At 39.0% G+C, this 12,636-nt stretch overlaps 1 protein-coding gene across 13 annotated transcripts in view; it reads left to right on the top strand.

The window, feature by feature from the left end:
* Positions 1-12,636, top strand: part of Bcas3 (BCAS3 microtubule associated cell migration factor) — a 460,608-nt gene that overhangs the window by 132,840 nt on the left and 315,132 nt on the right. For all 13 annotated transcript variants that reach the window (XM_034505325.2, XM_034505328.2, XM_076936103.1 and 10 more), the window contains one exon: positions 10,212-10,345. In XM_034505325.2, the coding sequence (XP_034361216.1) occupies positions 10,212-10,345 (134 nt within the window). The remainder of the gene's footprint in view (positions 1-10,211; positions 10,346-12,636) is intronic.

Genomic DNA, 12,636 nt, shown 5'->3' with positions numbered 1-12,636 from the left:
CCACGTCTGCAGCCACTAAGCTGTTGTTTCTTACTATGTTCTGCTCATATGTATGCGTTCTAGCCTCTGGGAGATTTTGGAACCCTGCTTTGTTGCTCACAGGTCTCAGAGGCTTTCCTGAGCTGGATCTTCACATCTGATCTTCTGTGTCAGGTCAATCTATGGTTAGGACTTTACAGAGACTTGATTCATTTTTGTTTTGCTCTTTTCTGACCTGTCTCTCTCCTTCCCTTCCATATTCCTTCCCATCCTCCCGCTCTTCCTTCTGTAATGTTCCACCTTTAATCAGTACTCTCTGCTTAGTGGATTGTGTTCTCCTCCTTTCCATTCTTGTTATAGACATATTTCTTCTTTTCTAAGCAGTAAGAAATTGCATTATCAGAGGAAAAAATGGCATTCTGTCCCTACACCTCCCACTTCTGCCAAATCTCAGCTATAACCTGGTATCTTTCTGCCTCAGTCCAGGAATCCCATGGTAGATGCTGTTTCTAAAAATGAAGTGGACAGGAACAGAGACAAACAACGTCAAGCTCTCTCTCTCTCTCTCTCTCTCTCTCTCTCTCTCTCTCTCTCCCTCCCTCCCTCCCTCCCTCCCTCCCTCCCTCCCTGCCTGCCTGCCTGCCTGCCTGCCTGCCTGCCTGCCTGCCTGCCTGCCTAATATATTGAACCATATGTTCTCTGGCTGTGTGCCTCATTTCAGGTGACATACAAGACGCCTTCTCTGAACCTCATGAAATACTATGTCCTCCATATTCCTTCCTGTTTCAGTTCACATAAGCAGTTACTTTATCTTGAATAAATGAAGTCTTCCTCCCTTTTCTAATCAATAAAAGAGGGTATAAAATTGCCATCTCAAACAGTATCTGAACACACAGTGACACCTCACCAGATATTTTTTGCCCCTCTTTTTACCTTCTTCACTGTGGTATTTTAATATATTTTTTATCATTAAGGATATCTCCTTACGCATCTGATTAGTAGTAAGCACTAGTGAGCTGTTAGCTTAGTTCTAGATGAATTTACACTGAACAGATATTTATTAATTCCATTAGAGTTTTTCATAATTATAAAAAATTTTATAATTATGAAAAACTCTAGCATTGCTAAGTTAGAATATTTTTTCAATTAATATATTGAATAAAATCCACTCGTTTCTAAATTATTCTTTAAATAGCAGTTATTTCCTCCTCTAAATTGTTCAGATGGTCCATGCTGGCATGTGAACATTATATTCAAAATTAAACTCTAAAATAGATGCGAAAATATCCTATGCAAATTACATTTTATTCGAGAAGTAAAAGCAGTAGGCGAGTATGTTCCACAACATATGACCTTTGCTGTCAAGAGAGATGTACTCTCTACTAAACTGGGAGTCAGAAATGACAGAAGGAGTTCCCCAACTGGGTGCATTGATGCAGACACCTGTGAGCTAAGCCTCTTGAGTGGCATTCAGTGAAAGGTCCAGAGTCGTCCTCTTCATTGCAGAGTGTCATGCTCTGCAGAGGTGTCACTTCTGCCAGCTCAACTTCTGGAGCTATGAAATGTAACACTTGGACGTTTTAATACTTACCCGTCCTCAGCAGGGACAATGCTTTTTCATGCATTAATGAAATGAATGTCAAGGCTCCAGTAAAACATTCAGCCTTCGGATGGTTAGCTGCATCTTTAAAAGAATAGAAATTCTCCTGGTTACTCAAATGCTGTGTTTTGAGAGGAGGTGGCTGTTTGGAAATTGATTGTTAAAGAGGTTTTAATTTGATTTTTTTTTTTTTTTCGCCACAGAAGCTCTTCCCATTGACCATTGCAAAGTGTCAATGAAACTCCCTGTCTTTTTTTTTTTTTTTTCTAAGACAGGGTTTCTCTGTGTAGCCCTGGCTGTCCTGGAACTCACTCTGTAGATCAGGCTGGCCTTGAACTCAGAAATCTGTCTGCCTCTGCCTCCCAAGTGCTGGGATTAAAGGTGTGTGCCACCACTGTCCGGCCCTGTCTTTATTTTTACTAATGTCTGTAAAGACTCACAGTTGTATTTTTAAGTTGTATTTTATACAGTTTCACTCTATACTCCAAACTACTATGTACCTCAGTTTGTTTCCTAGCCTGGTAAGAGGTGATTCTTTAAAACTATTTGTTCTTTGATGATTTCATATACACATTTATTATTTTTTCTTATCTTAATCTTTCAAGGGTTGGGGTTACAGCCACAAGCCACCACACTGGCTGTGTCACAGGATTTTACAGAATAATAAGGTATGAGAACTTTCATCTGACAGCACTGTTTATCAGTATTTTAACATTGCAAAGGTGGCTTGAAGAATATCACCTGCACTACCACTACACCCAGTGTGGGGTTGTTATCTATTACAAATTTGTATTTACTGTCTTGTTTCAACAAAGTGCTGTTTAAATCAGGGTTAGAGTTACTCCAATTTTTTTTGTTCTTTTTCAGTTGTCATCCTGTCATCCTGTGAGAGTCAGAGTGAGAGTTAGTGGGAATTAGGATTAGTGAGTATAGTACCTGACACTTTGAAAAGAAAAAATAGTATTTTTGTTTTACATTAGGTAGTGATGTATTTATCTTATACATTTTGTACATTATAGGATGTACATGGATACATTATACAATGTAAATATCTTATTACATTACCATAATTTCAAATATATTTTCATGTTAGCACTATGCAAATTCTAAAGCAACCCTGAATTTGCAGTAGCTCATCCTTACTTCATTGAGTAGCTATGGTCAGTTAACACTGAAGTAGTAGGCAGTGTGAATGCATACAGTTGGGCACTGTGTAGAATTGAAAATACAAGGCACTGGTGGATGGCTCAGTCAGTGATATGTTTGCCACCGAAATATGAAGAATCAAGTTTGGTTTCCTAGCACCCATATGGATAAAGCTGAATGTGGCAATCAATATGTGTTTAAAATCCTGCCACTGCGACGGCAAACACAAGAGGATACTTGAGGATTTCTGGGGTGTTAGCTGTGGTTGAATTGGTAAACTCCAGATTCAATGAGAGACCCTGTCTCAAAAAATACAGAGAGAAACTGATTTAAATTCAGAGATAACCAATTTCTGCTCTTCAGTGAGAGGTTTCGGCCTGGAGGTTTTGTAACAGTGAGTTACAGTTACAGTGAGTGCCTCATTCAGAGTAGTCTGTTCTCTTGCCAGCAGTTAAATATTACTTGAGGCATTAACTTAGCTGTAGTTGAGTTATATCTGTGTATAATTTTTTATGGGATGAAATTTCCATATTGTTATGTATTGAGCACACAAGCTCTGGGTTTAGAGGTGTAATCTCACCAGGTCTGGCCACCTATAGATCTTAAGGACCTAGTATTACTTTGTTCCATACTAACAGAGGACATAAACGCTTTTCTCCTTAGACTTCAGAACATATGTTGCCTGTGTTTCCATGCTTATGAATGTTGATGGCAGTTAACCATGCTGTTCCTCAGGCTTTACAAATACTTATACCCATCTTCTCACACCATAGTTACCTCCCTGGATTTACCTTTTCTACATAATTTCATATTTCTGCCTTCCCTGCAACTTTTCTTTAGTTCCAGTAGGATATGGACATTTTTTCAAGTTTATTCCTTGATACACTTCTAATATTTTTTTCTGTCTTTACTTTTGTCTAATGGTTAATTTTTGAGAGTGTCTATGTTAAATATAATCGATTCTGTCTTCCTGCTCCCTTCTCTCACCTGTCTTCCTGCTCCTCTCCCCTCTGTCTCCACCACTCCCCTCACCTCTGTCTCCCAGCTCCCCTCCCCTCTGTATCCACCACTCCCTTCCCCTCCCCTCACCTCTGTCTCCCTGCTCCCCTCCTCTTTCTCTCTTTCCTGTCTCTGACAGGGTCTCACTATGCAGCTGTGGCTGACCTGGAACGTGCTTGTAGACTGAGTCAGCCTTGAATCCACAGAGCTCTGTGCCTCTGCCTCTGCATATCCTGGGACTGCTGGCATGTGGCATAATGTCTGGCTGATAATAGTTTTATATAGAGTCACAAAGAATATAAAATTAGTCAAATTAATCATGTAAAAGATGAATACAGATCTAAACTCTTTAAATTTATAATACAGAAGAAAGGACTGTATGGTTAAACACAAACATATTGAAATAGACTAAACTATTGATTTTTTAAGAAAAATAGGAATTAATTTATCAAGGCAAGTATAATGTTCTTGGCTGGAAAAACAGGATATTCCTTTAATTAAAAACATGCACGTAATCAACTTGGAATAGATCATAGAATTTTAAATCTATGACAGGGAAACTTCAAAAAAAAAAAGAGAGTGCAGGTTTTATACCCCTTAACTCTGAGACCAGGGAAAAATGCCCCTCACTGTTACAAAATTTAACCATCATCAAAAATTAAAGGTAGCTCCATAGGATCCAATGCTCTCTCATGGGCTCAGAGGGCACCCGCAAGCATGTGTCTCTGCTTGCTCATAATTAAAAATAATAAAATAAATTTTAAGCAAATACGTGATAAGAAAACTCAGTTTGAAATTTGTGAAAGTCATGATGTAAATGTCCATAGAGTGGAGCAACATGCAAACAAAAACCAGGAAACATAACATTGGAGTGACTACAATGTACAAAGACGTACAGTGGTTGAAATTTCTAAGCATCTGGGAAATGTAAGATGATTGTCATTTTCAGAACACAGTATGGCATTGTCTAGTAGAGTCAAGCATTTAATATCTGACCACAGCATCTTGCTTTTACATAATCAACTCAGAGAAATGAAACATAGCCACACAGAAAGTAGTGTTAGTACTGAATAAATAGCAGTTTGGGTGACAGTGTTCAGAGAACGGGAACCACTGGAGAGTGGGTACAGACATGGCAGCGTGTCCTATTCTGTGATGTCAAGCTGCACTTGCTTTTGGTGAATAGATCCAGAAAATCCTTTGTGAGTACTTTTGACAAGGTCTTATATACCATCTCAGTTCTAAAGCAGGTGGTATGAGTACATTTCAGGAAAGAAATCTGTGGTTATCCTGGGTGATGGGGAAGGGATGGACAATTGTATACACTGGGGATACATTTCTGATGCCTCTATCTTAGTTTTGATACCTGTGTTGATATATTAGACTCATATGCATGAACATTTAAAAATGAATGCATTCATTGTATGTAAATTTTGCCTTAATAAGGCTCAAGAATTAGGAATCTATTGTGATGAATAATAAGAATAACTTAAACATTTGGAAAAATAAGGAACTTACAAACATATACTTAAGTATAAGTATATTAAATTTTCTAGTTGATATCATAGGCATATTTGCAGATTGTAACATTACAGTAATGATTCTGGGGGTTATGGGATAGGCTCTTGCTGTGCAGCTCAGGTTGGTCTTGATCATGTGATGTTGCTGCCTCAGCCTGAGGCCTGGGATTAGGTTTGTACAGGCATGCCTAGCTCACAGTGCTCAACACTGAAACCTAAGGGAGAGAGCCAAAGCCATTTCCAGAATCCAAAAAATTTCAGAGTTCAACCTTTTATTCTCTAACTGCTGAAGTGGCTGGATGTAAGTTAAAGAAAAAGTGAGTCAGACTTGTCCCTGTGAAATGTATGTGTATAATATTGTCTTTATTTTTAACCTATGTTCATTACGGATATAGACAACTCTAGGATGGCATCAAATCAATCATCTCTGTTGTTTTCCTAGCTCTGTTTACTTCAGTGTTTCTCACAGGATGTTTTGTAGTGTATTTTATAAAGATTTACATTCTTGTCTCCTAAATCAGAAGAGTACATTGATGGATTTGATTATCAGTGTCTTTTAAAAGCCTAAGCAACATGCTTCTCTGACTGCTGGAGAGACTGATGCTCTGGGGGCTGGGTGTGTAGGCCAGGAACAGGGAGCGTGCATAGTATGTGGCTCCAGCCACAACATGGCAAACAAAAACTAACAACAACAAAACCAAAGCCTGAGGGGGGGCAGGGAGGGAGGCAGAGAGGGACAGATGGAGAGAAAGGGAGAGAGAGAGAACTGGGGTAGTAGGAGAGAAGGAGGGGGTAGTTAAGAAAGGGATGCTGTGTATGTGGGAACTTTGAGCTTTGAGACCATTGTGATGACCCTGAGCTGGACAAGGATTTCTAATAATTCTGAGATTCTATTTTTTTAATTTATTTTACAAATTTGACTATATGCCGTTGCAAGTTTGCAACTTTACAAGTATAGACCAGAAATAATACCTTGCAAAAATAATGGTAAAATATAATTGGTGAAACTTGTTTTATGAGTACTACAGTGTGACCCATAAAGACCTCTGTCTGACCCTGTTTTCAGTGCTTATGAATCTTTTGGAAGAGTGTGAATAACGGGTAATTTGTCTTTGAATTTTTGTGTGTGTACATGATGAAGAACCATTCAATTAGATAGGTGTTATAAATAGGATTTTGGAAAAAAAAAAAAAAAAGACAAATCATGTTTCCAGTGGAGCCTGTGCTCACTGCTGTTTTGCTAGTCTTTAATTTCACTCTTTGGTCTAGCCAGCTTCTCCCATTTGAAAAGACTTAGCTCTGAAGAAGCCACAACAGCCTTAGCGTTCATTCTTCTGCAGCTCCCTCAAACTCTAGAGGACACCACGTTCCATCAGCGGCTTCAGTCCCCACCCTCCAACACTGAAGCTCATCTATCAAACTTGAGGCTGTGAGTGAGGGGAGGAAGCTTCCAGATAAACACACAGCAGCGCCTAAATCGCTAATCACTCTGGGCTTCCGCTTCCAGGCCCTATAATTAGAAGTCCTTCTTTTCCTTGTATTCCCAGATGACGCAAATGCTTTTTGTGGCTTGGCACCTCGTTTGGGGCGTGGGTTTAGTTTATGGCCAGGCCAGTGTCTGGTTTAGTCTTCTGATGCTGCATAAATAGTTCTCAAGCCACAGTCTATGCTGTATGACTTTTTCCTTTTATGTATATGTGCTTTAAAACTTGTTTTCCAGAAAAAAAGAGCTTACTGTTTCCTTTTCAGTATGTATGTAAAAGAGGAAATTGTTTAAAAAAAAAAAAAACCTTGATTCTGTAGAAGTACACTAGCTGTTTCTTCCTTTTCTCTCTGCCTTTTCAAGTTTTTACATTCTAAAAGTTTTGTGAAGCATGTAAACTCCTTTACTGACTAGAAAGCCAAGTTTGCTTGGATGAATGGAAGAGGACAGCATCTGAGGTAGGATCTGCAGGCATATAGAGGTACACTTGGTAAGGACTATTGTTCTACTAGAGTGGTTGACATAGGAACAGCTAGACAGATCAGTATTTAAAGTGCTCATGTGTGACTGCCATTCACATATAGAACAGGAGTGGTCTGGTTTGGTCAGCCTTTCATTTAAATGCTCATTCTGAGGAGAATGCTGATTTTAATGTTCATCTGAAGTTTGTGAGCATACATTTACTATAAATACAAGCTCCTCCTTTTTTCCCTCCCATTACAGTGATGTTTCTGTTGTTTGTGAACTGCTCCAAACTGATTTTTGTGGAAAGGCAGAGTCAGAAGATAGCAGTTGAGTTGTAGTTATTCAGACTTCCTGTGACTGAGCATAAAGTAGGTGTGGGAAAAGCATGCCTTGAATACAAAGCATGGCTGTAACGGGGCATTGGTACACATGCCTTGGCTCTCAAGAATACAGGTGTGTGAGAGGACCTCATGGCCATGTCTAGGTATGGTGGGAGAGAAGCGAATGTGTGTATTACGTAATTATTACCCATTATTAAATTAATGTAATAGTTTCTACTTTTCATGTATTAAAATGTATATAGCCAGAAAAATGGTATTTGATTCATAGTGTATTACCTAGAGCTACATTTAGCCAGGGAAATCTTACCCTCAGATGGACTGCATCCTCCTGTGTTAGTGATAGACCTTACCTCTATGCCACTCATTTTTGCCCTTTATTCTTGTATGACACCAAAACAATCTACACAGAAATGCAAAGGGACAGACCCTAGAGCTAGGTGTGTGCAGGGTACACCCAGGAACAGTCAAATTAGAGTGTAAAGGGATCAGTCCTCAAAACCACAGCTTAAAGCAAAAAAGCTCAATATTAAAAAGACAATTTTTTTATTTCCCTGTCAGGGGAGATACCATGATCAGGAAGGCCATTTTCATCTACTAATCACATGGGTTTGCTAACCCCTTTGATTTTCCTCAAATATTTTCTCAATATTATTTCCTCAAATATAGGAAACTCAACTGCATAATTTGTGGTAGCTGGAAACTGTGTTCTCATTCTTCCCCAGCCCATTTGAAAACAATTCTACAGATCCAGGCTGTGTGGTACATGCCTTCCCCCAGCATTCTATGTCACTAGTCTAAAGATTTATATGCTTTGGGGATGAGGCAGAGGCAGGAGGATTTCTGAGTTGGAAGCCAGCCTGGTCCCAGAGTGATTTCCAGGACAGCCAGGACTACACAGAGAAACCCTGTCTGGAAAAACATTGTCATCAATGTCATAGTAGTAGTGTAGTAAAGAATCCAAAATAGAAATAAAACGTTCTCCTACTCAAAGCCAAGCAAAGAAAAAGTAAGGAGACAAGCAGATAAATTAATCGACATGAACCTAAAATCCACCCCTCTAATTAATGTACTATATGAGAATGTAGTAAATGAAATAATTAAAGTCATATTGGATTATAGAGAGATGCCAGTGGTCGGTAATCTGACAAAGCGGCATGCAATAGCTTTTCCTGTACTCCCAGACCGTAGGATCAAATTTCAGAATTCAAGTTAGCAATTAATACAGGGACCCCTCTACATGATGGAATAATATTCAGGAAAAAGATGGCACATTGTTGTTCAAAGTAGGCAGGCACTGAAGCACAAACGATAAGCAGTCTCCCACGCAGCATCTACAGTCTCATATGCATTGGTTACCAAGACTATCAGGAGGTCACTGTGTAGTATAAATGCAGGGGACAGAACAAGACTCGTTCGTGTTCACAAAGATTGTGTTAAGTCTTCCCTGTGAAGACATGATGAAGGGTCAAGAGTTTAACCTGATTTAATTACATACCGTATACCTGTGTCTGACCATGCAATTTCTGTGTTCTATGTGGGGACAACAACTTTGTTTATTAATGTATTTTTCATGCTGGAGATTTAACCCAGAGACTTCTGTGTGCAAATTAGGAACTCTGTAGACATGGTTTCAATATCCAGACAGATAGATGCACACACACAAATCCTGTTTACTAAACAATAGTCCTTGGTAACTTTTTCCTTTGGCTGTGGAAATTGGATAAATGGATTATTTCTTGATTCACTGGCTTAAAACCAGGACAACTTTTGTAACTCATTACCATGACACCTTTTCAAAGTCAAGAATATACTTTATAGAAAGTACTGTTAACAATTTCTATAAATATCATGCAAGGATAGAGATTACTTTTTACTGTATTAATTACTAAAATTATACCTATTTATGTGTACTTTTGTGTGTGTGTGTGCCTTTTGTTTATTTTAGGTGCAGGGCCTCAGCTTTTGTCCAGGCTAGTCTTGAATTCCTGGGTGTAAATGATCCCTTTGCCCCGTCTCTTGACTAGCTGGGAGTAGAGAAGTGTGATACCACACTAACTCAGTAATGGCCATTTTTAATTGAGTAAATTATACTTGTTTCTTAGTTTCATTAGTATCTGTTGAAACATATTTCTTTTTTAAACTGTGTTTTGGGTGCATATGTGTATCTAAGCTAGAGCAGCATTGGCCGCTATGCTCAGGGTGCTGTCCACCTCCTTTGAGGCAGGGTCTCTCGTTGGCCTACAGCTCACCACATAGGCTAGACTGCCTAGTGAGTTCAGGTATCCTCCTATTCCGTGTCTTCAGTGCTGCATCACCAGACTGGGCATTTTTCTGTGAATTCTAGGGGTTTGATCTCATTCAGGTAAAGGCCATCATATCACCACAGCAGCCCTGCTGTCTTCCCAGTCCTCACACGTGTCCTGACGATTGCTGAGAACTTTGTAATTTCTGTAAATAAAACATCTTCCTACTGATAATAAAGGGCATCTACTCCCCTTTAGTAGCTTCACTGGTGGGACTGGTGTGATGTCATAGAAACAATGTGCTTTATCTTAATTATTTTATAACTAATAGCCTTTCCCCCATTCATAATATTTAAGAATAGGTTGTTCTGTAAGTATCTTATACACATACATAATCATTTTTATTTGTATCCTTTGCCTTTTTTTATCTTCCAGGAATGCTTTTAGTCACAACAGACACTCTTGGCCATGACTTTCATGTCTTCCAAATCCTGACTCATCCTTGGTCATCATCACAGTGTGCTGTCCATCATCTGTACACGCTTCACAGGGGAGAGACTGAGGCTAAAGTAAGTGTGTGCTCTTTTTGAAGGGATGGATTTTTTGGTGCAGTTTGGCATTTGAGGTAATTGGAGATTCATATCAATTTAGAGATCAGTGTTTATGAGGAAACAATATTCTGTGTAGTAGAGTAAGTTCTAGTAAATTATGGAAAGATAAGAAGTCTACCTAGTGAATACATAAGAAAAAAACCTACCTTATTGTTATTGAGGACCAGAAAAATGGTTCTTGCTTCTCTTTAGTGGACCTATGTTCAGATCCTAGAACCCACCCCAAGTAGCTCACAACCTCCTGCATCCACCGGCAAAGATCAAGGAGAGCCAGTGTTCTAAGTTTCTGTGGGCACCTGCATGCATGTGGTACTCATACACACAGTTAAATAATAAAGTTATCTTTTTAAACATCTTGACACGTGAGCAGATCAGCTTATTCTTATCCTTATCCATTATCCTATCTCCCTTTTTGACTCTGAATGAAACCCTGTTGCCAGCTGTTGTCTGTTTCTGAGGACCTTTTTACTAGGCACTTTGTGTTTATTTACGGTTTTGTATGTAAACTGGCCAGTGTTGTAAATACATACATATTTTCTTTTAAGAGCTAGTTTTCATTTATTTCTTTATATATTTCAAGACAGGGTCTCATTACACAGATTGGCTTTGAACTTGCTGTGTAGCTATGTCTAGCCTTGATCTCTAGTCTTCTTTTGCCCAGGGCTTGGGTTACAGCTTTGGATCCCCATAGTGTATGGGAGTCAATTTTTAAACATTTATGCATACAAATATATAAATGCTCTGCAAGCATTCATTTCACAATACTTTCCTGCATAGAATCTAATGGTTATTTTATTAGAAACTATACCAGGATCCTTACATGTATTCAGTTTTGGTTTTTGTTCATTTTGTTTTTTGAGACTGGGTTTCATGGTGTTACTTTGGCTGGTCTGGAACTTACTCTGTAATCAGTCTGGTCTTGAACTCACAGAGCTGTTTGTCTGTCTCCTAAGTGCTAGAATTAATGATATGCACCACCAACATGCCTGGCTAATATTCTATTTTTAACATCACAATGCAGGCACCATGTTTTCTTTTTTTTTATCAGCATGAAATCTCATGGTGATTTGTTCTCCCTAAGCTGGTGGCTCTGCACATCCCAGCCATCACCACATAATGCTACATTTTAGAATTCATTCATACTAGACATGGTGACAATATCTGCATTCTCACCACTGGAGAGATGAGAGCAAAGGGAAGCAGCTGAGGCTCCATGATGTGTTGACACCAGGTTGTTAGTCTGCGTGGGAAGGGAGCGGGAGGTGAGGAGGCCCAGTAGAGACGTTATTTTGTAATATGCAGAATATTTTAACTTTATGATACTCGTCTGTCTCAATAAATACTAGGATTTTATTTTAAAAATAAGTTGTCCTTATTGATTCCCATATATTTTAGGCTTTTAGTAACCAGACATATTTTCTCTCAGGTTTTTATTTATTTTTATTTTTTTGCTGGACCAGCAGTCAAACTCAGGACCTCTTACAATGCTTGACAAGCACTCTGCCCCTGAGCTGTGGCCCAGCCCAGCTCTTAATGGTCAGCATGGCCCTGCATCCTACTGTGAGCATGCGTCCTCTGCAAAGGAGAACATCTTCTTCCATAGCCATAAGAAGCCTCTAAAATATTAAGTAAAAATAGTTCTATCCTTTTAACTGTCAACCCCAGTTCAATGTCATTTGTTGTTGTTCCAACAAACAGCAGAGGGATTTAACCAAGAACAGTAAGCTGTCATATTTTAAGTCTGTTTCTTTCAGGAACTGCTCATTATTTCTTGGCTCATTATTTATGATTTCAGCACATTGAATGTCACAGCCCATTTCTTCTGTGGAGTCTTCCTCATTTGTGACCGGTGTTGGCATTCTCATTTTATTCTGAGGTAGACTGTGGCTTTTGAGACAGGTTCTCACTGTGTTCTCTAGGCTGGCCTGGAAGCTTCCTTCCTCTTGCCTCTGTTTTCTGGGAGAGCAGGTCAGTTCTGCTAATTATTTGGTCACTGTATTTTCTCTTTTTAAATTTTTCTTTAAAAGGCATATATTTGTTCAATAGTTATTTTAGCATTTAGAGTGGTCCAGATTTGGAAAGTGGGCAGCTACTGACATGGCCTCGAATATATCTCAGACTTGTCTTGACATATCTGTCATGTCTTGAGCATTCTTTGCTGTGGAACTGACTTCTTTATGTCCAGCGTCATGCTTTGCTTTGTGCAGTGGCACAGTGTGAGATGAGCATATTTTGTGTAGAGTTCATAT

Source organism: Arvicanthis niloticus, chromosome 6 (genome assembly GCF_011762505.2).
Source record: "Arvicanthis niloticus isolate mArvNil1 chromosome 6, mArvNil1.pat.X, whole genome shotgun sequence".
Classification (NCBI taxonomy): domain Eukaryota; kingdom Metazoa; phylum Chordata; class Mammalia; order Rodentia; family Muridae; genus Arvicanthis; species Arvicanthis niloticus.
The sequence above is the reverse complement of the archived record's forward strand: the minus strand, read 5'-3'. Positions and strand labels throughout refer to the sequence as shown.